The sequence below is a fragment of the Abramis brama genome (genome assembly GCF_963993115.1).
Source record: "Abramis brama genome assembly, chromosome: 18".
Taxonomy (NCBI): Eukaryota; Metazoa; Chordata; class Actinopteri; order Cypriniformes; family Leuciscidae; genus Abramis; species Abramis brama.
This window is the reverse complement of record NC_139980.1, coordinates 22,602,333-22,629,147: the sequence shown is the minus strand read 5'-3', so window position 1 is coordinate 22,629,147 and position 26,815 is coordinate 22,602,333. Positions and strand designations below refer to the sequence as shown.

Below are 26,815 nucleotides of genomic sequence, written 5' to 3'. Positions count from 1 at the left end.
ATAACAGTAGTGATGTAAAAACCAAAGGACCCATTTCAATAGAAACAAGCATTTGTTAAATACATCAACTTTTATTATATCAATATTAAATCTCCACCCACAAATGTTCTTTAAAAACAAAGCACCTTAAGTTTTTACAAGTTTACAAAAACAGGTTACAGAGCTCTGAAAGCTCTTGAGTTTTTACATAGGTAGGTAACAATGTCTGGTTTAGAATAGAGAAAGCATTAGAAAAGTTTTTAAAAGGACAAAAAAAGAAAGTACAATTGTGCACACAGACAATATAAATTATCAAACATATTGCCGAAGTCCAAGTTAAGGCTGATACTGACTTGCTTTTCCGCAGACTTACATCTGTAGAGAATGGACAGGCATAATCAGCGCATAAAAAACCCTCCAATATTATAGGGTTTTTTTTTTGTTTTTTTTCATCAGTGCTCACAGACAGAATTTTGGATCATCATATGCAAGGCTTATTTACAAGACACTGATTTAACAGGGGGAAAATAACTGCAGTCAAATCATTGCTCCACAAGAATTACAGCCAGTTCTGAATCTCCTTGATTTACAAATTGCTACAGTACGAGGTTCAGTTTAGAGAGGATTATGCAGTAAATGTTTGGCTTGTCAATCTGCAGAAATGTACCAAATTAACACTGACATTTGAAGCAAATTCAAACACAGTGCATCAAAATCATCTTCCTCTTTTCTGTATTTAAGGCCTCTTCAGTCCCCCTACACTGCAGTACCAGTCAAACAGTATTAGATGTAATCTCTCTAAGGTCACGTAGGGAAAAAAAGCACCTTTTCAAACTATGACACAGAAATTGTGCTGAATGGCACAGTGTTAATAGCACCAGAGTAAAATGAAAGAGGACTCTCAGAACTGCTCCAGCAGCTGGCGAAGGTATGGTCCTCGGGAAAGATGCCGACTGACACGAGACAGTTTGTAGAGTATAGGGCAGTCCAATGAGACGCATGGCACCTGACGCTCTGCACTGCCACTGCAACTTCTACATACCTGTCAATCAAATCACAACAGAAAAGAACAAAAGATTGATATATGACAAACATGAAGCATGTGACCCTAGTCTCATATAGCCAGACTTTTCACCAAATCTGGTCCTCATTGCAGCTTAAGGCCCTTTCATACATCAAATGTGTTGCAAAAAGTGGTCTTCCACACCAAAAGCTAAAAAAATAAGAGTCAGGCTGAAGGAAATGGCATGCCTGTACAGAGAGTACAACACAAACACCTTTCTCCGCTGCACTGCCATTCCAGGTCTTGCAACAAAAGGACAAGACCATTCAATTCACTCGCTCTGTGAATTTTGTGCTTCACTCTGTCAATTCACCAATCAGAGTAATTTGCATATGGTTAAATTTGATCACTGAAGGTCAGCAGACACTGGTAAATAAAGTGAGAGTAAATGATTAAAGTACATTTGTAAAATTTTACATATTGATTGAAATATTGCAGGTTTGAATAGTATTCTGGGTTTGTATTACCCTGTGCGTTTTTATTCATTTTGAAGAATACGGAATGTGTTTTTGTGTAAGTGAGACAAGTAAAGAGCATCTGTCTGGTTTCACATACAGTATGGAACACGAAACAAATCATTTCACAAACCCAACTCTTCTTTTTTCTTAGCTTAAAAGCGAACTGACTATGCATTAGTCAGTAAAACAAAACATTATATTAATCGCTACTATTTTGATCTTTTGACCGGCATTTGCTTTTAATAATTAAAGAAACTTGTTGAAAAAAAGAGATGTAGACCTTTACAGACAAACTTACTGACCTATAAATTGATCAGTAACATTAACTTTGTTTTTACGTGCCTGAAAAACAAAGTATCTGCATGGAAGCTAAATATGTGGTATAAAAATATCTAAAAAGTAATGAAAATTTTCTTAAATCAAAAAGTATACATAACATGGACAACATAGCAGAACATCTGTGTGTGTGTGTGTGTATACATATATATATATACACACACTCACCTAAAGGATTATTAGGAACACCTGTTCAATTTCTCATTAATGCAATTATCTAATCAACCAATCACATGGCAGTTGCTTCAATGCATTTAGGGGTGTGGTCCTGGTCAAGACAATCTCCTGAACTCCAAACTGAATGTCAGAATGGGAAAAAAAGGTGATTTAAGCAATTTTGAGCGTGGCATGGTTGTTGGTGCCAGACGGGCCGGTCTGAGTATTTCACAATCTGCTCAGTTACTGGGATTTTTTCTAGGGTTTACAAAGAATGGTGTGAAAAGGGAAAAACATCCAGTATGCGGCAGTCCTGTGGGCGAAAATGCCTTGTTGATGCTAGAGGTCAGAGGAGAATGGGCCGACTGATTCAAGCTGATAGAAGAGCAACTTTGACTGAAATAACCACTCGTTACAACCGAGGTATGCAGCAAAGCATTTGTGAAGCCACAACACGCACAACCTTGAGGCGGATGGGCTACAACAGCAGAAGACCCCACCGGGTACTACTCATCTCCACTACAAATAGGAAAAAGAGGCTACAGTTTGCACGAGCTCACCAAAATTGGACAGTTGAAGACTGGAAAAATGTTGCCTGGCCTGATGAGTCTCGATATTCAGATGGTAGAGTCAGAATTTGGCGAAAACAGAATGATAACATGGATCCATCATGCCTTGTTACCACTGTGCAGGCTGGTGGTGGTGGTGTAATGGTGTGGGGGATGTTTTCTTGGCACACTTTAGGCCCCTTAGTGCCAATTGGGCATCGTTTAAATGCCACGGCCTACCTGAGCATTGTTTCTGACCATGTCCATCCCTTTATGACCACCATGTACCCATCCTCTGATGGCTACTTCCAGCAGGATAATGCACCATGTCACAAAGCTCGAATCATTTCAAATTGGTTTCTTGAACATGACAACGAGTTCACTGTACTAAAATGGCCCCCACAGATCTCAACCCAATAGAGCATCTTTGGGATGTGGTGGAACGGGAGCTTTGTGCCCTGGATGTGCATCCCACAAATCTCCATCAACTGCAAGATGCTATCCTATCAATATGGGCCAACATTTCTAAAGAATGCTTTCAGCACCTTGTTGAATCAATGCCACGTAGAATTAAGGCAGTTCTGAATGCGAAAGGGGGTCAAACACAGTATTAGTATGGTGTTCCTAATAATCCTTTAGGTGAGTGTATATACATATACATACACACACACACACACACACATATACATATACATATATATATATATATATATATATATATACATATATATATATATATATATATATATATATATATATATATATATATATATATATATATATATACATATACATATACATACACATATATATATATATATATACATACACATATATATATATACATACATACACATATATACATATATATACACATATATACATATATATACATATATACATATATATATATATATACATATATATACATACATATATATATACATATATATATATATACATATATATATATATACATATATATATATATACATATATATATATATACATATATATATATATACATATATATATATATATATATATATATATATATATATATATATATATATATATATATATATATATATATACAGTGTTGGTCAGAATTAATGGCACCCCTGATAAATATGATAAAAAATGGCTGTAAAAAATAAATCTGCATTGTTTATCCTTTTGATCTTTCATTCAAAAAATTCGCAAAAATCTAACCTTTCATTGAAGTAAAAGAATTGAAAGTGGGGGGGTAAATCACATTATAAAATAAATGTTTTTCTCCAAAACACGCTGGCCATAATTATTGGCACCCTGTTATTAAATACTTTTTGCAACCTCCTTTTGCCAAGATAACAGATCTGAGTCTTCTCCTATAATGTCTGATGAGTTTGGAGAATAACTGACAAGAGATCAGAGACCATTCCTCCAAACAGAATCTCTCCAGATCCTTCAGATTCACAATTTCATGTTGGTGCTTCTTCTCTTCAGTTCAGCCCACTAATCTTCTATGGGGTTCAGTTTAGGGGACTGGGACGGCCATGGCAGAAGCTTCATTTTGTGCTCAGTTACCCATTTTTGTGTTGATTTTGATGTTTGTTTTGGACCATTGTCCTGATGGAAGATCCAGCCACGGCCCATTATAAGATTTCTAGCAGAGGCAGACAGGTTTTGATTTTTTATCTGTTGGTATTTGCTAGAATCCATAATACCATGTATCTGAACAAGAAGTCCAGGACCTCCAGCAAAAAAATAGGCCCACAACATATAAGATCCAGCAGTATATTTAACCGTAGGCATGGGGTACTTTTTATCCCTGTTTGCACCAAACACATCTGGTGGGTTTGCTGCCAAAAAGCCCTTTTTTTTGTTTCATCTGACCACAGAATCCGGTCCCTTTTGAAGATCTAGTCGTGTCTGACAACTGAATATGCTGGAGTTTATTTTTGGAGGAGCGAGGAGGATTTTTCTTGAAACCCTCCCAAACAACATGTGGGGATGTAGGGGTTGTTTTATTTTTTTTAATTTTTTTTAGGCTTTCTGACCCCCAAGACTCAAGTAATCTCTGCAATTCTCCATCTATGATCCTTGGAGAGTCTTTGGCCACTCAAACTTTCCTCCTCACCGTGCATTAAGACGATATAGACACACGTCCTCTTCCTGGCAGATTCGTAACATCTTTAGTTGATTGGAACTTCTTAATTATTGCCCTGATGGTCAAAATGGGGATTTTCAATTCTTTAGCTATTTTCTTACAGCCACTTTCTATTTTGTGATGCTCAACAATCATTTGATGCACATCAGAACTATATTCTTTGGTTTTACTCATTGTGATGGATGAGTAAGGGAATTTGGCCTTTGTGTATTCGTCATATTTAAACTCCTGTGAAACAAGAAGTCATAGATGGACAATTTCATGTTCCTAGTCACCCTGGTGTGCTAAATAAAGGTAAATATTAATGAGAATATACTTCAGAGATATTTTACTCATAAAAAATTCTAGGGGTGCCAATAATTGTGGCCGACATGTTTTGGAGAAAAACATTTATTTGTGATTTACCCCCAATTTCAATTCTTTTACTTCAATAAAAGGTTAGATTTTTGCGAATTTTTTGAATGAAAGATCAATAAACAATGCAGGTTTATTTTTTTACAACCATTTTTGATCATATTTACCAGGGGTGCCATTAATTCTGACCACCACTGTATATAGTTTGTGTAAAAGTTATTAGTGATTAGTTCAAAATCAAAAATTTGTTCATTTTATCAATCTGGTTAAAACTGGTTTTCAAGCAGGCCTTAAAACACAGAACCATACAGTAGTTTACTCCCGGAAGCTGTGTAAAGCCAGCTAATCAGATCAGAACAGCTCTGAACAAACTATGGCATTCTAAGACTAACCAGCATGACCTCTAACCTTTAGGAGCTGGTCTTGCTGGCTTTCCCAAAGCCGCAAGTCCTGGTGTAGGTGGAACGCAACACGCTGTGGTTCGGCCCGGCATCGCTCACACACTCCCAGCTGTGTCAGCTCATCACAAACTGGGCAATGCAGTGTTGTAAAGTACTGAGAGATGGTGCCCTTTCTTGTGCCCTCATCTCCTCCTCCACCCCCCACAAAGCTCCAGGCCTTCTGTACCTGTGCAATGAAAACATCACCAACAAATGAAGTTTTTTTTGGAAATGTCTTTTTTTTTTTAAAGGTGAAGCATGCAATGTGTTTTAACTGTTTTAATGTTGCTTTGTCGAGCTAGTCTGGATACTTAAACAGAACAATGTTTGAGAACCAGACACCCAGTGTTTATACTTTTTTATGAGAATCAACCTACTAATGGCTTATATACAGTTGTCTCTGCATAATATGTAAAAAAAAATTCTAACATCTATCCCACCACCAGATGGTGCCTTTATATCAATAATAGCTAGTATAATTCAGTACGATTTAGAGCTCAAATAGCCATAGAACAGACAAAGAACAACCGAAAAGCACAATAACTAGTAGATACACCCATTTAAGGTGAACAATATTTCAAGCTTGATCATTTATATTCTGCATTTGCTAAAAGACAAAATGACATAACTAACCCTCGGCAACTCATGGTACCAGATGAACACATCTACTCCAATCAGGTAAAAAATTCGTGCAAGTGGTGGCAAGATCTGCTTGGTGATGTAGTAGGTGGCATTGAGGCGCAGGCTGGGGTCCTGCAGTACCTCTACAGGACGCCGAACCAGCTGTATGAGCGGCACTCCCGGCGTCCCGTACACAATGACATACGGCACACGCTCACCCACACGCGGCTCCAACCGCCGATCATGTGCCATCATACGCCTAAGACACAGACAGAAAAGAGCACACAAAAAAGGTTTATACAGCAACCTTTGTGGGACATTTTAATGCATTCAGACTCAGCCTGGATTCAGAACAAGGAGCAGCATTTTCAACAAAGATAGAAATCCCCCTAAACCATACCTCAAATCTAATTTCAACATCTGTTAATGGATGTGTTGCTAAGCAACAGTCTTAGTCTAGCACAATAATAGTCTTGCAGCATGCATGCAGAAAATAAACCGAGCCCTGAAAGGTCTGCATGTAGTGAGTAGTGTAGGGTAATGTCATCAGTCCAACTAAACTAAAGTGTGCCATAAACGGGAAGGTGACGCATTAGAGAGCTCCATAAATATGATCACCACAGCTACAAGATGGGGATGACACGAATATTTGCCAAGTATGTACCTTTCATGCACATGTGAATCTGTTTTGTGGGTGAAGGAGGGTGAAGCCTGTGTAGCTTTGTCTTGCATTTAAAGACCAACTATAGCCAAAGTCCCAACAGCACTCGTGAGCAGAACAAGTACGCCCCTTCACTGAACTTGTCAGTATTTATTAGTTAATGACAGAAAAACTAAAACAAATCAGCCATCTTGTTTCATGAATGTGGATCTGCTGACTGACTCTACGTAAGGGAAATGTGGATGAGTCAATCTTTTTCACAAGGACAGAATAGATGAATTATAAATGTGTCAAAGTGACAATGAGAATATATTACAATGACAGATGTTACTGAAATGTTTTTTTAAACTATTATTGTCTTTTTTACATAGCTTAAAGGGTAACTAAACCCTTAACCCTTAGTTAATGATCTGTAAGACTGGGGCTTTATTAATGCTTTATTAATTTTTTTGACATTTGGGTATAAAGTGTTTTAATTCTACAATATATGGTGTAAAAAAAGTGCTGCCCTCTTCAGGTTTAACGATGGCTACTGCAGTTGAATTTTCCTATTGGAAGTTGTGGTGCCCTGTGATGTAAGAGGGTACCAGCTAACCACGCCCTTGCCTACAGAGAGACATGTCTCAGGTGCACGCCCCCCCCCCCCCCCTCCGCTGGGCTCTGCCCACTTTTCCAGCATTTTTCAAATATTACCAGTGGGTGGAGTACCCTTTAATAAAAAAGTAAATCTCAACAGAAAAATAGATTTGTGAGAAATTCTTAGTATAGATTTGTAGACATACAATTTTTAATCCAAATAAGGCTTGTTGGATTTTGGTACAAATCAGCGCAACAAAATGCATAAAAGACGCTCATAAATGCCTCAATATATAATATTACGAACAAATCAATCTGAACAATTTTTTTTTTTTTTTTTGTGAACTGATTCAAAAGTCACTGGGATGAATCAATTCCCACCACTATTATCACTATTTTCCACACTAGCCCTCAAAGTGTGACATCACGTCCACTAAATTGTGAATTATTGGCATGATTATGCCGGTTTGTTTTTAATATATAATTATTAAATGTATATGAATTGTAATGTGCCTATTTTCAAGAGTCGCATTTGCCATGAATTACCTAGACCTTAAATATTACATATTGTAATTTTACTACTGTGAAGTAAAAATTATATTACCATGTAAAGTCAAATATATTACACTTTAGCGCCAATCATCAAGGTCCAAGCACCAATGGCACATGTGGATGATTAGCGATTTTATGATGTAGTTTTTACAGGAGTCATTTTAAATCTTCACTTAAAGTTAAGGTTCAATCATAATGGGTGTATATGTAGACTCATATTTAACATTTAAATTTAGATGAATCACGTCAAAGGAAGTCACAGGATATTTTCAAATGAATGTGAATATCATTTGCCGCTCAAAAAATTTATCCGAAGCATTTATCTTAAGGCCCTTTTCATTTTTTTTGTCATTTTTTTCTAAAATGCGTGTAGCCCTCTAACCTTTTAAACCATGTATTTGGTGTATTTAAACTCTAATGTGAAATGTTTTGTAGAAATTATAATATAATACTGGAATGCAGAAATACTACACAGATCAAACTGTCATACAGAATGCGTTTTTGTTGTTAAAATTACAAGCATGCAACATTGTCAATTAGTTATGTTGTCAATTAGTAAGTTATGAAATTACCGAAAAGTACCAATAAATTACATAAATGATACGTTGTGTGTAAACTGGGAAGGATTTGCATGCAGGTGTGATGTTCATTCTATTCATTAGGATCAGTTAAAAAAAGTAGGTAAATAAAAAAAAATGGCAAAAGAATTGTATAGATTGAAATTAAATGAGCTTGAAGGGGGAAGAATTTTGTTTCTAGCCCTTAGTGGTTCCAAAGTTATGATCCAAAATGCAAACTGCCTTATTATATCACCTATAATATAACATATAGCTTTACTCACTTGCAACACAGTGAGTAAAATTAACGTTTCAGTGTCTACAAAATAACCACTAAAGAGGTCACACATGTACCTCATATTTTGGGAAATTTCTCAAGCTTTTGGTTATTAACCAAGTACAAAATGGCTAAAAGGATAAAAAATAACCACTTTTCCTTTAATAATAAACATGAGTACTATCATTGTTTTCAGTGACCAGTAAATATCTGTTGACATCTCAAAAATGAGTTTTAATCTCAGTCATCCGTATTTGGCAGTGACCCATGTACCCACCTTTCCACAAACGGATATACACTCGCTCACCTGGTCAGTTCCAGAGCAGGGACACAGGCCCCTGGATGGTACGATCCGCTGCCGCGGTACTCTTTGGCAAAGATGAGGTCCTGCATGCTGGCTTTGGCCTCTAGCACCTTCACACACTGCCGCTGCACATACTGCTTCACCTGGCTGATGTCACGCGACTCAAAAAGCAGCTTCAGAGATCGCTCCAGAATCTAACAAAACAAAACTCAATGAAACCCCTTCAACTGACATTCGACAATCCCACGGTCAATGCATCTTAAGCAACAAGTACATTTACATGTACAGTTACAATCTAGCTACAAGAGGTTTTTGTGAAGTGAATGTACAGGCATGTCACGATGCGTAATCAAATACTGATACAGACTGGGTCAATAGCTTTGTTGTGTTCGCAGCATGTCATCTCTGTTTTCATACAACACAAAGTCAGTAGTAGATGTGGATGAAACTGCAACAAATTACATTATCCAGATTTCACAGAAAAAACAAATGGTACGATTTTTGTTGGAAAAATGTTTTCATGACGTATTATTGCTTTAGTCCATCTCAAATCAAGTTTTTCAAGTGCAGGTAAACAATAATAATATGATAGGACAGCGTGTTAAAGGTAGGAATTGATTTTTTAGTCCAGCTCCAGCAAGATTCTGTCCCTGCAAGATGTTTTTTTTCTAGAAAAAAAAAAGAAGCTATATTTTGTCCTAAAAAAATATTGAAGGTTTTATAGACAAACACAAAGACAACTCCAGAACATGAAGGAATAAAACATACATACACACACATACATACATACACGCACACACATATATATATATATATATATATATATATATATATATATATATATATATATATATATATATATATATATATATATATATATATATATATATATATACATATACATATATATATATATACATATATATATATATATATATATATTTTATATAAAATATTATATTATAAATATAAATATTCTGTGTGACTACTCTGTGCTGCCTGGTCTACATATTTTGATGTATTGTTTTATTAAATAACAATTGTGTGTAAGGTTAGCATCCATAATTATAATTATATTACTGAATAGCAAATAATATAATTTTTTTTTCTGTTATCTCAGAATGTAACTTTTTTTACTAAACTCTGCTTCCCATTATAACTGCAGTGTGACTGACAGGTGAGCAGAGACATTATCAAGTGAGTAGGCAAAAAGAAAAGAAAAATTCTGGAATGCTAGTTACCTTGGCAACAGCGGGGCAGCCATCTCGACGTACAGTTTCAATGCCTTTGGCATCAAACACTGGATTTTTCTGATCCAAACTCTCATACATGTATCCAACGTAACGCTTCTTCGTCTGTAAAATGCATGGGAGGTACACCTGCACAAACACACAAGAATGCAGACAGACAAAATTAAAAAGCACAATAAACAATCATGTAAGCCACAATCAAAGAGCTCTCACACAGAGTATACTTTTAGACAAACCACTAATAAAGCACTTCACGAACCTTCTCAAATTTCAATTTGATGGGTTTAGGGTTGGTGGCAGTGACAGCCTCTGCAATTTCATTACCAATCTTAAATGCCTGTTCCTTGGTTGCTCCTTTCAACAACACAAACATACTAAAAGAGAAAGAGACTTGTATCAGAGACAGCATACAACTGTTTACCAAGCAAGCACAAAACAAATTTCCACAGACAAGCAATTTGCCTGTTCATACTGAATGACACTGAACTACTGCACAATGGAACAGTCAATGAGAACATTTTGATGCTGATGTTAATATTGTCTGCAATTTTACTCTTGGGCAAAAAATAATAATAAATAATTAAATAAAAAATGGGCCAAGCCTAAAATGGCTAAACACTAAGGTTTTAATTGTCTTAACCACAAATTATTGGTCAGGAAATTAGCTTAAATTTAAGCAAATTAACTACTTAAAAAGCCATTACTGTCTCAGAAAAACATCAAAGACAGAATGACGTTTTTTGGCAGAATATGGGAAATTGTGTGTGGAGTGATGGATCACAATGAAAAAAAAAAAAAATCTGCTGAGAAGTATAACAATAAATGCATCTCTAGCACAGTGAAGCATGGAGGAAGAGTGTCATTGTGTCTGGAGCCCTTTTAGCTGCTGGTATTGTGAGATGCTTCACTGTGATAAAGTCATTTAATGCTTTGAAGTACAGGAGAATATTGCAGAATGGCTTGCTTCACACAAATGAAAGGTTATCTAAAGAGGAATGATCAGATGTTATTTTTCAATGAGACAATGCTCCTGCCCAAACTGCAAAGACAATCAAGTAGTGGCTTGAGAACAAGTCCATCAGGCTTATGTTTTTATCTACTCATGACCTATTTGAATCCATTAACATTGAGTGGAACAACATTGACTCTTCTTCCTGTAAAAAGCTGTCTATGAGTTGGGGAAGTATTCCGTGCCAAGTTACTTTACCCACAGTAATTGTCAATTTCCTGACAAGTGATTTATGATTAATATCAATCTAAATAATTTGCCATATTGTGCCATTTTTGGATAGGCCCTTTTTTTTGCCCATGAGTGTATGAAAACAGTCTGCAAATCAGACTGAATGAGTCAAATTGGAGGAAATGGACTAATTACAAAAAATAACACTCCCACTTGCAACATTGTAGGTGAGGTCACATCTTTAGTGAAATGAACTAATGGATCCAGTCCATTTCTTTACCTGTCTGTATCTCCATAGACCACACGCGCTCCCCACTTCTTGGTGTCATTGACCATCTTTATGGCTCTTTCCAAAGTCTCTCGGGCCTTGTGCACAATGCTGTCGCCTACCTGGAGTATCAGGAGAGACACATTTTATCTGGTTTCTTTGGCAACATCTCCTGTAAAATTTTGGGCATGTGGCCTTTTCAGTCTTTGAAAAGAGCAATTCAGTCTTTTGGAGCAATGTTGCATGCACAATTTGAATACAATCTAAAATATTTAAATTGGTGGCTTTACTTCAGGAGCAAGATTTTACATTAGACATCAAGTTGAACATTAATACAGTACTAAAATTGGATTAAAACCAAATCAAACATTAAAGTGTAATAATATTAATCATGAACCACATACAGTAGGCCTAACAATATGCTAATTTATGACAATGGCTGGTATGAGAATTCACTATTTGTTTTACTGTCTTTATAGTTTGACCGTTCAGTCTGTAAAATTCTCTTGAATTTCAGCATCCAAAATTTTACTGCACAAAACCCATTTTTAATTAAAAAAATCCTTTTAAAAGGTGATAAGCCTATTTATTTTGCTATCATAATGATTAAGGACTATTTGGTTAGTTGCAATTCATTCTTTGCATCTAGCATTGTTTTTCCTTTCTGATCTGTGATCACATTAGACACGCAACTCATTTTTGGGTTAAGAACCAGTGATTTAAAATGCCAAGTTACAGCATGTACCTCAACGCTGGGCATTCGTCCTGAGAAGCTGGCAGCAGTGTAACCGAATGTGACATTAGCAATAAGTTTGAGGCCAAGCTGCCTGGCATCCAGCAGGCGCAATAGAGCTTTGTCGTTCTTGTACGCCTTCATGGACTGCTTCACCATGATCCTGGTCTTCAAAATCTCCTCCAGCATACGTGGAAGTACACCCCTCCGCACTGATGACTGAGCACACACAAACCGTGAGCACAACCGACTTTGACACTGCCGTTGTAAGAAATATTACAAATACATTTACCTGAAAATCGACAGTTCTTGCTCTAAAATCTGGCTGGATGAAATTATGCGACTGTGACTGCACATCTGTTGTATTTTATATCAATTTCTGTTCATAGAATGACCTTTATGATGCTTGGTAACTAAAAGCAGAATTGAATATAGTGATTGTTATTCACAATATTTGAATTATTCCTTGAACCCTGGTATCTTTTGTCATATTTTAGTCGCTACTGTTTTATAACAGCAATAAGCCATAAGAAAATGTTGGTTAACTTTGTGCATTGCGGTTTCATATCCATCAACCAGTGACAGTTTCTGAAAAGCCAATCCAGTTACAATTTTGGAAATCCTGTTTCACATACTATTATTCAAAGATAGTAAGCAGTACAGTATACAGTATAAATCATACAGCAAGTAGCAAGCTAGTATTCCATTTCAACTATTTGAACTATTTAAATGGCTCATCTCGTGAGGATCATTCAGTATTTAAATGAAAAGGTTTAACAGTGGTGTAATCTCAGAACTACCTTCACAAATGCGACACCATTGGGAGAAATGGTGATGTCATTTCTGAGCTGGTATAGGAGGTCAGGAGGGACTCTGAGAGATGTACAACCAAACCTGAACTCATCGCACCTGAGAGACCGTGTGAGAGTGGAATAGATAAACATTTATGAACCACACAACAGATACTGCAGATATATGGAAATGCTGCATTAATTACACACTAGGCCTAATGTAGTTTTACTCTAAATCCAAAAGCATGCTTACGTTCCGAGATTCTCGACATGGCCAAGGCAGGTGGAGTAACAGTAATTGTAGGCAATGATGATGGATGGATACAGTGACTGGAAATCTAACACAATGACCGAGTTGCTATAGAAACGCGACTCTGGCTCCATGACCAGAGGGATGCACTGTGGGGCTCTTTGCTGGGCTCGCTGCTGTGTGCTTGGGGTCACTGGGATGTAATTCAATGGCTTCGCAATCCTTAACATCATTGATTCCACACGGTACTGCAAGAGGAGGAAAAAGATTAACTATCAACACGAAACTACAAAAAGTATTTATGGATCTAATAATCAAAAACTTAAATATAATATACATCTGTGAATCTCTCTCTTCAAGAATTAAAAGAATACTGTTTTTTTATTTTTTTATTATACAACTTAACTGATAACTTTCCACACAGAAAATAAATTATGGTTGGGAATCAAGAACCAAGAGAATAACTTAAGACTGGATGGCGCAAAAAAAAAAAAAAAAGAAGAAAAAGAAAGAAAGAAAGGCCACACGTCTTTCTATTGTTATGTCCACACTGCTTGCAAGCAACTAGTATACAGCATGACAACTGCAGTCTTAAGGTTGGAATACATTTCACAACTTTAATGTTTGTTTTTTTTAAAGAAAATAATACCTTTTACTCATCAATTATGCTTTAAATGGATCAAAAGTTACAGTAAAGACAATGACTGTTCATACCTAAAACAATGATTTGGTAATCCTCCTATTCCATTGTTCTCTTTTGTGAAAAGAAAAAAAGTCTCCTGACAGTTCTCTGCCAAGTTGTTTCTATTGTTGTCAGCATTAAAGAGGCTTTTCCCAAATCACGGAAGTGACCTCGATGTTAGCGGTAGCATAAGCCATCAGGTAAGTGTTATTTAAATAAACTCCTGATGTTTATTGAAGTTTAAACAAACTTTCCAATCCCTCGTTTTATGAGTACAGAACCTTGTACTACTGTAGAAGTTTGGTACCATTCTGGGCATTATTAGTGGGGTAATTTTACGAGATACAACCTTGGATCCATTAGCGCCTGCACTAAGCCATTCGGCTGATATCTCTAAATAAGCTCTAACTTTAATAATGTTCGACCAAGGGAAAAAAAGCTTCTGGGGGGTGCTTGGCTCGAGGTCATGGGGCAAAGGACCCTAGGTTGAAATTACTCCGAACCATCCCTTTAAGTCTGATTCAATGGATGGCTATGTAACCATTTTGATTGACTTTTTAGTTTTATTTTGTATCTTTCATGAGGGTATAGTCACTTTAATCAATTATTTCATATATACTGTAGCTAAAAGGTATCTGTGTGCTATGACAGGTTTTAGATGGATGATTACCTGTGAGCCCCTGGTTAGCACATGGTAGAACTGAATTCCAAACACGCGTGCCAGCTCACTTGTCCTGCCAATAATGTCCTGCTGCTGGAGTAACTGGACTGTACCACACACACGGCTCACATAATGATCCACCACTTTCCACCTGACCCAAATGAAAGCAACAGATAGATAGAGTATGGAGGGGGGGGGGAAAAACAGTATTTTGTTTGTATGCCCAGTACACATTATTAAATGTCATGTGCACACTGCAAATATTGTATCCCATAATGCAATGTGCCCAACTTGACAAATTAGCTTCAAGTAATATCAGCAGTAATTTATAACATCTATTTATTTGACATTGACATACGTTACCTTAACATGACATTTAGTCATTCAATGACTTATTTATTTTTATTTATACGTTTATTTGTATAGGGACAGTACAAAAAAAACATGATCCCAGTCAAAACTGGAAAATATGTATTGCACATAGAGAGTATAGCAGAAGCTAATTTGCATCTCAAATTAGCATTTGAGACATTTACACTGCAAATTAAATTTACAGTGTAAATGTGTCATTTGTCTACACATTTCACAAACTTTATTTTTTATAATAGCTTGTACCATTCAGTCAGGGACGCAACTGCACAGTGTCCAATCAGACATGTCTGAGCCAGTCAGAATCCCCTCCGCTCAAAACACCTGAGCTTTCTTTCAGGGCAAGATCATGGCGCTCTGAACGCTCGCCAATTCTTTCATTTTTTTAACAAACAAAGTGTAGACATGATTTAAATAAGAGGTTCATTGTGCTTCTTTGATAACAGTTGATATCACTTGATATAATAAAATACAATTTTGAACACTTTTAAAATGCTAAACAAAAGTTAAATTAAAATGTTTCCTTTTATTTATTTTTAAATTCACTTTTGATTATGACGTCTTAAAGGAGATTTTCAAAGAATGATTTTTGCACAGTAGTGCCCTATGCGGCACAGTTAAAAGATGAATGGAGAAATTATATTCCAAGGAACAACTCTGCAATAAGACCAGTAACTGGCATCTGACGGATGCGAGATCCATTCTCACCTGTGCAGGTGTGTGTTGTGGTCAAACCAGTCAGAGAGTGTGCGATGGCTGTAGAGAGGAAAGCGCTGATGCAGGAGGTGGAAAGCCACATTCTCAAAAGTGTAGTTATTCAACGCAGCCTGCAAACATACAGGAAGCACTTGATTAAAAGGAGAACACTCAGATAAACAGTGTTAGCTCAGGCATTCTGGGGGAATGAATGTGAAGTAAACCTCAGTCTTCATAACTCTCCACAAGTTGAGGACAATGCGTCCAATAATATGGATTTCTGTCATAGTGTCTGCACCATATTCATCTTTTTCTGCCATGAACCGATTCTCCTTTGAATCTCCTGTAATAGTAATGACATCAAATACAACATTTGAGAAATGGGCTATGGGGAAAAGGCACAGATTTGGCAGAACACCTGGCCAGCCACAACTCTTAAAGTGAATACATGACCTCGGCTTTTAAATATTAATAAGTGTGTTTTCACTGGCCCTGTTCACACTTGGTATTAACATGCATCTGGGCAGTTCTGATCAAAAGTGCTCAGGACTTTTTGTGTGTTTGTGTTTGTGTGTGTGTGTGTGTTTGTGTGTGTGTGTGTGTTTGTGTGTGTGTGTGTGTGTGTGTGTGTGTGTGTGTGTGTGTGTGTGTGTGTGTGTGTGTGTGTGTGTGTGTGTGTGTGTGTGTGTGTTTGCCTATCCTCTGATCCCAGGTTATTGTCTGGGCTGGACTGTGTCTATCAAATGACAGGGCAGAAATTCTCAGGAGGAAATGGCAATTATAACAAAGGTGGAGCCAAATCAATTTTAAAAGATGTACAAATAATGTGCTTTTGATTATACTTGCTCTCCACAGACAAGCCAGAACCCCTTGTGATAAAATGTAAACAGTTGCACGGACAATGTCTTTTTCTTTTCTTTAGTTTATGGTAAAAATACACTAGGCTAGACAGAGAGCACTGGAAGGCACGGCCCACTTTTATTTTTTATCTCTTGAAGTAAGACGTGTCCACACTCAGCCTGATGTAGACGACTCTTTCTTTTCTTTTTTGGTTTTGAGCTTGCACTACTCTATCTTACTAGTTTGTAAAGTAAACACTTGCTTTTGTAGCAAAACTAGTATAGTGTCTTTGATGTTACAGCCCATTTCAGTGGTATTGGTGTATACATGGACTGCAACATTAGAGTGCATTTAACACCTGGTAGTATTTTGTAGAACATGCATCCACTTGAGTCTAGATTGCCACTATTTACAACACTCACTACGTCAGGGTATTACTACATGTTAAAAATTGGCAAAAAAGTAAAAAAAATACAGTACATATAAAAATAAAAATAAACTTGCAGCAAGCAAGAAAGTGATGCACACACCAAGCCCAACTGTTCGACATCTTAAAACGCTAATCCTAAATCTCTTATATGTCAGTATAGTATTTCGTCATAACTACTCATGGGAGTGTAGAGATTACTATAGCAAATATATACTCTATAGCAAAAGCAATACTTCATTAAAACACATCAGAGGGCACAGGGCACTAAACAGGTTGCGGACCGCTAACTGAGCTAACCGTACCTGGCACACGAGAGAGCTGCTGGCACAGGTCCACACCGAGGGTTGAAGCACGCTGCAGTAGGTAACCCCAAGAGTGCATCTGGACCTCATAGCCAACCAGAATGTCTGGGTCAAACCTGCGGGTAGGTGGTGTTTTATGAGATGTGATGAGTGTTTTTGCTGTATTATCATCCTTTAAGATTATGTAAGAAAAAAGTGCTCATCCTCATGTATTTCAAATCAGTATGTTGTTGTTGGTTTCTGCTGAACACTAAAGGAGAGTACTGAGGAATTTATGTTCCATATGACAAAAAAGAAGCTCCCCTTATCTGTGAACTTTGTCTTATGAAGTCATAAGATTGCTTTGTGTGAAGCAAAAAACGCAATTTAAGTCATTTTAACTCCTGAATGGCAGTAGAGGAAAATATATTCAGTGAATGAATTAAATTTTGGTCTGTTCATCTCATAAAGCCATTGCTGTCACGTTTGGTTTTGAGTTTTGTTTCATGTTCAGGTTTCATGTTCTTGGTTTTATCATGTGCTCCCCTTTTGTCATGTGATCCTGTCATGTGCTCGCCTTGTCATGTGTCCTATGTTGTCATGTGTCCTATGTCCCATGCTCTACGGCCCAAGCCCGCCACTGCTAGGCCGTGCTTTGTGTCCAGTTCCCCTTCACGGGCCTGGCCCTCCATCTTTTCCCCCTGGACCGCCTCCGCTTCTCCACCCTCCAGGACTTTCTGCTGATTTGGTTTTGGGGTGGATGTTCACTTAAGGCGTCAGGTGCCACCTTTTTTGAAGGGGGAATGTGTCATGTTTGGTTTTGAGTTTTGTTTCATGTTCAGGTTTCATGTTCTTTATTTTGAAGTTTTCCCAATATCATGTTCCTGGTTTTGTCATTTGCTAAAACAAATTTTGTCAATGTGTTCAGGTGTTCCTAGTTTAGTGATTAGTCCATGTGTATATATAGCCCTCATGTTCCCATTGTATCTTGTCTAGTATTGTTCGTGTAACCCGCTGTTTGATGAGTTAAGTCAAGTCTAGGTTTATGTTATTTCAAGTCAAGTCAAGCCAAGTGACGCTTTGTCAAGTTTTTTGTTTATTTGTATCTGTTCACAGTTTCAATAAACTGCACGTGTTCAGTTCAACTCGCTTAGTGGAATATGTTACAATTGCATGATTTCAGACCATCTGAAATATAAAGCAAGTTGTAGGACTACTTTTTGACACGGTTTATTTTTATATATATTTTTTTGTCCTGTTTGGAGCATTATAAAATGGTCACTATGAAACATTACTGAATGGAAAAGAGCAACCTAAAACATTTCCTTTTGAGTTCAGCAGAAAAAAAAAAGTTTGGAACAACCAGAATAAATCACAATTTAAATTTTTTGGGTGAACCATTCCTTTACCATTTGAATTCCATTATATTTAATATTCATATAATATATATCCAATATTCAATTTGAATATTTAAAATGTTATCAATGTCAGTATATGCGAGTAGGATTGCAAAAAGAAATACATAAAAGTGATAATGAAAATAAACAAGATTATAAATAAGTAATGAATAAATAAATGTATTCATTTATTCAGAAAATAAAAAGTAAACTAATAAATAAGATTAATAAAAAGTAAACTAATAAATAAGATTAGTCAGGCATGTGTGCTGTGAAAGAAAAGCCTTTTATGGATACAAATAGAGGTCACAGAGTGAGCTACTGTGTGAAAAGTGTATGACCCAAGTTGTCCAAAACATGAGAGTCCTTTATATTAAGAACTTCAAACAAACTTGTAAGCATAAAGTTGTAATGTGACATGTCCTGTCAGATGCTTTGAGACGTGTGCTGTTCAGTATGAGAGACATTATTTCCCAAGCACATTAACTGGATTCAATTTTTTTCCACTTCTGTATTTTACTTTTAAAGAAGTTTAGATTTTTAAAGAATTTATCCAATTAATTGTAGAAATAATAATAAATTAATACATTTTAAAAAATGCAGCCATACACAACAGAATGAAAATCCAACAGATACATGGTTAACCTACTTTCTAACTATGTTGCCGATCTCTTCAAACAGCTCCTTCTCATCACTGGCATAGGTCACCTGCAGTCCTGTCACACCAGATCTAAAAAGAAAGGGTGCTGTGCTCCTGGAGGCTACAGTAAGAATACAACAAACAATAAGTTAGCAACAAAGAGATATTGTGTTAGGGTGTACCGTCGGTGAAGGTGTAAAATCAATGACGATGGAGAAGAATTCTCAATCCAGGGTGTTTATTTTGGTGCAAAAGTGATTCCCAAGCAAAAATATAATAAATATAAATATATACAGTGACAAAAACTAAGGCAAAATAAATATACATATATAAATCCATAAGAGGTTCAAGTGTGTATTTCTATCATAGAAATGATAGTTTCCCTGATTTCCCCCTGTGATGTCACTGACAATGAAAGTGCCCTTCCTACTGGGCAAATAGAAGCTTTAAAATGGCAGCCGTCGCTGCACATGGGTTTGCCAGTAGAGAGGTGACCCACACTGTGAGTATAACAGTATTTTATGTGTATATGTTAGTTTGTTACAGGGGAAATAAACTGTTAACATTTGTAAAAGAGTTTGGTGTGGTTTCTTTGAATGTTAAATCATATAACAAAACAAAACATTAAGCATTGAGACAAAACAAACAACCAACAAAAGAAAAGAAAATTATATAAAAAAAACCATGAAACTAAGCAGAGGGCCTATTACACCACCTGAACAGAAAAATAACCACACATCTAGTATATGATGTTATTTTGCCGGCTTGTAGATTGTGTGTGTGTGTATTGGTGTAAACTGTTTATGGGTGTACATGCACTTCAGCAGTCCTTTCAAAATAAAAGTCCTTTTAGTCATAGGTCACAGGCTATCTGTGACACATTGAATAGCACAGTATATAAAACATGTAGGCCTTGTTTCACAGACAGGGTTTATATTAAGACAGGATTAGGCGAGAGTATGAAGTGAGGACTGATGGGACGTTGTTCTGCTCCACTTCACAGAAAATGAGTGGTTTTTGAATAATATGAGTCATTTACGACTGCAGCACGTCATTACACCATTTCCACATCATTGCACATGCGCAGTCCTTTCCAGTTTCGGTTTTCAATCTGATAAAATATTTACATGTTCTCTTGGTCGGATTAGAAAAGAAATAAACCACCCCTTTCTGATCAAAATTTAATTTGGATCAAGCTCAATCGGATCGATTAAAGTGTTTACAAGAAGGCTTTTCAGTCCGATTGAGTTGTCAATCCGATTACTAATGGTAAACATGGTACTAATGGTAAACATAGCCATTGTGAAGTAGAAAAATTTATAGTTTTGACACCTTGGTTTCAACAAATGCGAAATGTCTGAAACCTACAGTATTTCAGTATACAGACTTAAAGTATAATGACCTATATGTCAAAAGATCACAGAAAGGTTGATTCCTCATGACCCCTGAAACTAACAAGTAGGGTTCACTTATCGCCTAGATGATTGCCACATCAACATGGAGATGTCTAGTTTGCTGCTTTTCCATGTCACGACTAGTACACATCAGTAATAGTAAGTAAATCAACACTGATCTCACCTTCAGATGAACCACAAGAATCTTTATCAATGACAATGGCTCCCGTCATCTGGGTAGTGTCAGATTTGGGGAGAGGGACATCAGAACTGAGGCAGTAGAATAAAGCACAAATTGGGTCAAATTCAGGGTCAGGCTCAAGGTCACGGCGAGTCCTTGCATGAAGCTCCATGCTTATCAGTGTGAGGTGCTGTACCTGCAGTAGGGGGATTCAAACTTGAAATGAGAATAGTGAAATGAAAATGGACTTGAATTTCTAAACATGTGAGATGAAATCAAGACAACAAAGCTTTCTCCACTTTACATTTTTATGCAAGTTTGATCAATCACTCAGTTTAATGAAAGCTATTCTTACTACAAGACAGAAATCCATTCCTACCTCATGCAATGCTTTGGCCTCCTGCAAGTTCTGCATACTGACTTTAAAGCCATATGAATTACAGATTGACGGTCCCTCAATCTGGGAGTTCTCTCTCTTTGGAACATTCACATTGGTAAGCTGATTCTGAATGGGATGAAATGATTGTGCTATAAAAACTGCAATTAATATAATACAATATACTATTATTACTATATAATACACATAACATTGTATCTACATGAGATTCATAAGCTCACAAACTTTGATCTGACCTTAATTTGTGTGGTAAGCAATACTCTCCGTAAAGCATCTTTTTTTTTGTTACTCTTCTGATGTAGCCACTGTGATCTGGGCTCCATGTCTGCAAAAGAACAGATACAAAAGAGTTTTGCAATGAGTGGCTAAAAGGCAAAGCTTAGAAATTGGCTGTCTTGGAACAAAAAATAAAATTAATAAAGAAATCATGACTGGGGGGACTTCCGATATGCCTTGTGGTGAATAGACGTGGTTGGAAGTCGCTCCGTGAACACTCATTCGTTTTCTTTTCAGCAGTGTTATTTATTTTGTAATTTTTTTTTACCAAATAATCGATTCTATGATACATTAATAAAGAAGAATGCCAAAACCAGGAAAATCGGGGCGAAACATTGTAGAAATGCTGACTGACAAGGGGAGCGACCAGGCAGCTAAGGCTAATGCTACCGCTTCAGTACAGGTGGAGGAAGAGATCAGGTGTTTGGTGTTTTAAGCCCCCAACGGCGCCTTCCAGGCAGCGAGGGGATGGGTAGGTTTAAGGTTGAGGGTAGGGTTAGCTGCCTCTAAGGAGCCATTGGGGGCTTAAAACACCATCGAGCAAGAGATCACGCCAGCTTCCTTGAAGAACTTAATTTCATCCACCATCCGCTCAGAAATCTCTTCACTACGGTCAGAATTTTTGTCTGAAATTCGTTCTGCCGTTTCCACATTACAAACAACCCTGTCATTGCAAGCTCAAAAGATCGGGGACATTGAAGAGGCACTCAACGATTCAGATGGCCGGTTGACGGTGGTGGAGAAACTGTGCAGCATGCTGCAAACAGAAAACACCAGCCTCAAACTCAAGCTGGACGACTTGGAGAACCGTTCGCGGAGGCGAAATCAAAGGATTATTGGAATACCAGAGGGCTCGGAGGGCCAAAGTCCGATTGCTTTTATGGCCTCATTCTTTACTGAACTGTTTGGAGACGGCGCCTTTAAGCGACCTCTGGAAATTGATCGAGCTCATCGTGTCGGCCAAAAATCTCAACAAAGCACTTTTCCTAGACATATGCTGGTCCGACTCCACCATTACCAAACCAAAGAACTCATACTGAAGCTGAGTCGCGAGCTGGGCTCTTTGGAGTTTAATGGTGCGGTTGTTCGTATCTTCCCAGACATGTCTGCTGAGGTGGCGAGACGCCGTGCTGAATTCAAAGACGTGAAAACAGCACTCCGCAATGCTGGCATCACCTACGGAATGTTGCATCCCGCCAGACTCCGTGCCGATTTCCAAGGACAGCGCCAGATATTCCAGACTCCGCAGGCAGCGATGGACTTTGTTAGTACGGTCGTTAAGACTGCAACCAGCAAGGTTTTAGTGACGGACATGTTTTAAATCTAAAAAGAGTTTGCCACCCTGCTTAAATTGAGTAAGCGTTTTAGTTATGAAAAGGGAGGTAGCCCACACACAATCCTGAGTCGCTAAAATCTTGCCCCGTTCTAAAAGGTGAATACTGAGTTGGATGCCGTTCTACTGTTCTACCGTTCTACTGGGTTGGATGCCATGCTTCATATACTGCTTAAATTAATTAGTTGGAAGGTAAAGGGATTAAACAATCGAGTGAAAAGTATAAAAGTATTTTCCAATTTAATAAAGTGGAAGGGCAATATATGTTTTTCGCAGGAAACCCATTTTAAGAACTCCAGTCATAAAAGCTTGATGAGGTCATGGGTGGGACAGGTGTTCCACTCGGGATTTAATTGTAAAGCTAGAGGCACAGCCATTTTAATTAACAAGAATACTCCATTTAATCCTTCTGAAGTTATTTCAGACCCCAATGGTAGATATGTGATCGTTTCAGGCACTCTTTATGGTAATCAAGTTGCTTTGGCAAGTGTTTACGCCCCTAATTGGGATAATCCAGACTTTTTTGTAAAACTTTTTTCTAATTTCCCGGACCTGAATTTTTACTAATTGTTTATGGGAGGCGACTTTAATTGTGTCCTGAATACTGCTTTAGGTCATCTCCCAAACCAGCTCCCTTGTCTCAATCCTCTAGAACACTTAACTCCTTTTTGGAGTGGTACGGTATAACTCGGGGGTCTCCAACACGTCGCTCGCGAGCTACCAGTAGCTCGTGGCCTGATTGGAGGTAGCTCGCCAAGGGCCGTTCACATATCGCGTCTTTTGCGCTGTTGTAAAGTTTTCTTTCATCGAAGCAGAGACCAGGAGACAGTTGGGATCGCGTTCAACGGAAGTTATTCTTTATTGAGAACTCCGCTGTACGTTGCTGTAGTACTTCCAACATGATCTAACTCTAATACAGTATGCATTGTAGTTATATAAATTCCAAGGGGGAGGGATTACATAGAGGTGGAGATTCTGAACAAAGCATGCAAATTAAGTATACAGGTTAAGGTAACACCCTAGACTGAGGGTCTGGCCCATCCCAATTCAATCAGCATAAGGCTCCAAGAGCCATTTGGGTCCGAAAGCCATTTGCAGAACAAAAGGTGAGATTCTCAGTGAATCATTCGTGTGCTAATCCCATCAGTCTGACAATAAGGAGAGAACAGAAATTGCAACTTTGCTGAGATCTTAACCTTAAAAGATTCTTTACCATGATGTTATGTACAGAAGCATATTTGAAATAGATTCTTAAATTTGTAACCCTTCAGCGCGCTCAAGTTCGTTATTTCAAATAATTGAAGCGACGCGCTCATTTTTTTTCCAGGCACAGCGAGTCAACATGAAGGATGGGAGTGCACCCAAACATTACGGGTGTTTTTTTTCTTCTCTGTAAATAAATCTTCTAGCAGAGCTACAGCAAGCGTTTTTCTTCTTTGTTGTTGTGGAGAGCGCATGGTTGCATAGCAACGACAGACGCCACGGGAAAATTGGACCGTATTTTACTATTAATAATAAAAGATAATCTAATGTGCATTGTAAATGTCAGTAATTTATGTTTTTTGACTCATTCTTTTTATAAAACTGATTTAAAAGGCTGAAATATGCGAGGTTTATCTTTTTATAAAAAAGTTTTTGTCAAAACTTTATTTGAACCTCTAGCCCAGTGGTTCCCAAACCTGTCCTGAAGGCCCCCCAACACTGCACGTTTTCTTTGTCTCCCTAATCAAACACACCTGATTCAACTCATCAGCTCATTAACCCATGTGATAATGAGCTGATGAGTTGAATCTGGTGTGTTTGATTAGGGAGACAAAGAAAACGTGCAGTGTTGGGGGGCCTTCAGGACAGGTTTGGGAACCACTGCTCTAGCCTACATATTAGTAGATAACATGTTGCAAGACACTCCTTTAAAATCTGGCCATCATTTTAAATGTTATTATTTTAATGTTTATGTAAACAAAAAGTGCATATTGATGCTAAGTTTATTTGTTATTTGCTGGTTTTCGACATAAAACTTGGTGAATTGATTTTATTGTGTAGTATTAGTACTTTTTGAACAGGATTCTGTGATAACCATGATCATTTTGGTCACTATAATCATGAAATGAAATTTTCATGCCATTTCATCTCTAGTTATCATGCACTATAAAATCAACTATAATTATGTGTTTTTACAGTATAATATGCAAAGTACAATTTTCTCTATTTTTTTTTTTTTTATCTCTGATTCTGTTTTTTTCTCTGACATTTAAGGGTGACATTGTCACGAACGCCAGTGAAGAATCCTCTGTCGGCCACCGGAGGTCTCACTCTCCTGAATATTAGTGTTGGTTTTGAACTACATTTCCCAAGAAGCCACATACTGGGACTGATTACTGCACACCTGATCTTCATCACCAGACTATTTAAACCCTGCCTGTTCATACACAAATTGCGAAGTCTTGTTTGCCCCGGCTGCATTTCTGAGCATTATCTTCTGCCTGTATCTTCTGCCTGTATCTTCTGCCTGTGTTTTGGACCCTGCCTTGGATTACCGTTTACGACTCTTCTCTGCCTGCCCTTGATCTCTGTTTAACCTGGACTCTCACTTCTGTTGTTAGCTGCCTGCCTTGACCTTTTGCCAGTTTTGACCACGTTTGTTGTTCTGTCTCTGATATTGTTGTTCGCCCTGGTATTTTGACCCACGCCTGTTTGTACACTGAGCTTGCACCTTTGTTAAATAAAACTGCACATGGATCCTAATCAGTCTGAGTCTGCGTCACAGACATATAGGCCTACAAAAACTATTTTAGGTCTAAAACAGTTTGGATAGTTGTTAATATGAGAGTTATGAGACATTATTTAAGATATTTAAGTATTGTATTACATGAGTAGCTCTCGGCCACTTTCATTTTTAAAAAGTAGCTCTCAAATGAAAAAAAGTTGGAGACCCCTGGTATAACTGATATATGGCGTCATTTGAATCCCACTTCTAAAACATTCTCTTTTTTTTCTCCAGTTCACCATACTTATTCACATATCGATTATTTTATCATTGACAGCAAACTTACTCCTTTAGTAAAGTCTTCCTCTTATGATAGTATAGTCATTTCTGATCATGCCCCAGTAATTCTCGAACTGGCCCTCCCTGGTGGTTCTATAATTTCGCATTTTTGGAGAATGAACGTGTTACTCTTATCAGATAGCCGTTTTGTTGAGTTTATCTCCGAAAAGATCAGTACTTTTCTTGAGGTTAACTCTACGGAATGGATTTCTGTATCTCTTCTCTGGGACACGCTCAAAGCTTATTTGCGTGAAGAAATAATTTCTCGCTCTGCTTATATCAAAAAGATACATGATAAAAATTTCCCAGAGCTTTTTATGACGCATCTTTTTGATATAAGCAGAGCGAGAAATTATTTCTCTAGACAGATTGGCCAGTTGGACCAGAAATATGCACAACATCCAACCCCATTACTACATAAGGAAAGGGCTTTTTTGCTTTCCGAATATAATCTTCTTTCCACTAGCCATGCTGAACACCTTCTACTTAAGTCACGACACAGATTCTATGAGTTTGGCAATAAACCGAGTAAAGCACTTGCATTACAACTTAGACTACAAACTGCAAGGAGCTTTATTACTCAAGTCCAAGACACAGCAGGGAATATTATATCAGACCCTCAATAAATTAATAATCAATTTAAACTGTTTTATTCTTCTTTGTATCAGTCAAACTCCCTCAAAGATTCT

The 26,815-nt window shown here is 37.4% G+C and overlaps 1 protein-coding gene across 1 annotated transcript in view; it reads right to left on the bottom strand.

Annotated features, from left to right (window-relative positions):
• Positions 1-51: 51 nt before the first annotated feature.
• Positions 52-26,815, bottom strand: part of rev3l (REV3 like, DNA directed polymerase zeta catalytic subunit) — a 137,338-nt gene continuing 110,574 nt past the window's right edge. Inside the window, exons 15-32 of the mRNA XM_084091112.1 lie at positions 21,708-21,796; positions 21,454-21,579; positions 21,078-21,270; positions 19,509-19,620; positions 17,484-17,599; positions 16,136-16,254; positions 15,924-16,042; positions 14,856-14,997; positions 13,507-13,751; positions 13,263-13,371; positions 12,475-12,681; positions 11,742-11,851; positions 10,541-10,655; positions 10,273-10,410; positions 9,035-9,225; positions 6,117-6,363; positions 5,452-5,670; positions 52-1,021 (exon numbers count right to left, since the gene is read on the bottom strand). Of these exons, the coding sequence (XP_083947238.1) occupies positions 881-1,021; positions 5,452-5,670; positions 6,117-6,363; positions 9,035-9,225; positions 10,273-10,410; positions 10,541-10,655; positions 11,742-11,851; positions 12,475-12,681; positions 13,263-13,371; positions 13,507-13,751; positions 14,856-14,997; positions 15,924-16,042; positions 16,136-16,254; positions 17,484-17,599; positions 19,509-19,620; positions 21,078-21,270; positions 21,454-21,579; positions 21,708-21,796 (2,738 nt within the window). The 3' untranslated portion in view covers positions 52-880. The remainder of the gene's footprint in view (positions 1,022-5,451; positions 5,671-6,116; positions 6,364-9,034; positions 9,226-10,272; positions 10,411-10,540; positions 10,656-11,741; positions 11,852-12,474; positions 12,682-13,262; positions 13,372-13,506; positions 13,752-14,855; positions 14,998-15,923; positions 16,043-16,135; positions 16,255-17,483; positions 17,600-19,508; positions 19,621-21,077; positions 21,271-21,453; positions 21,580-21,707; positions 21,797-26,815) is intronic.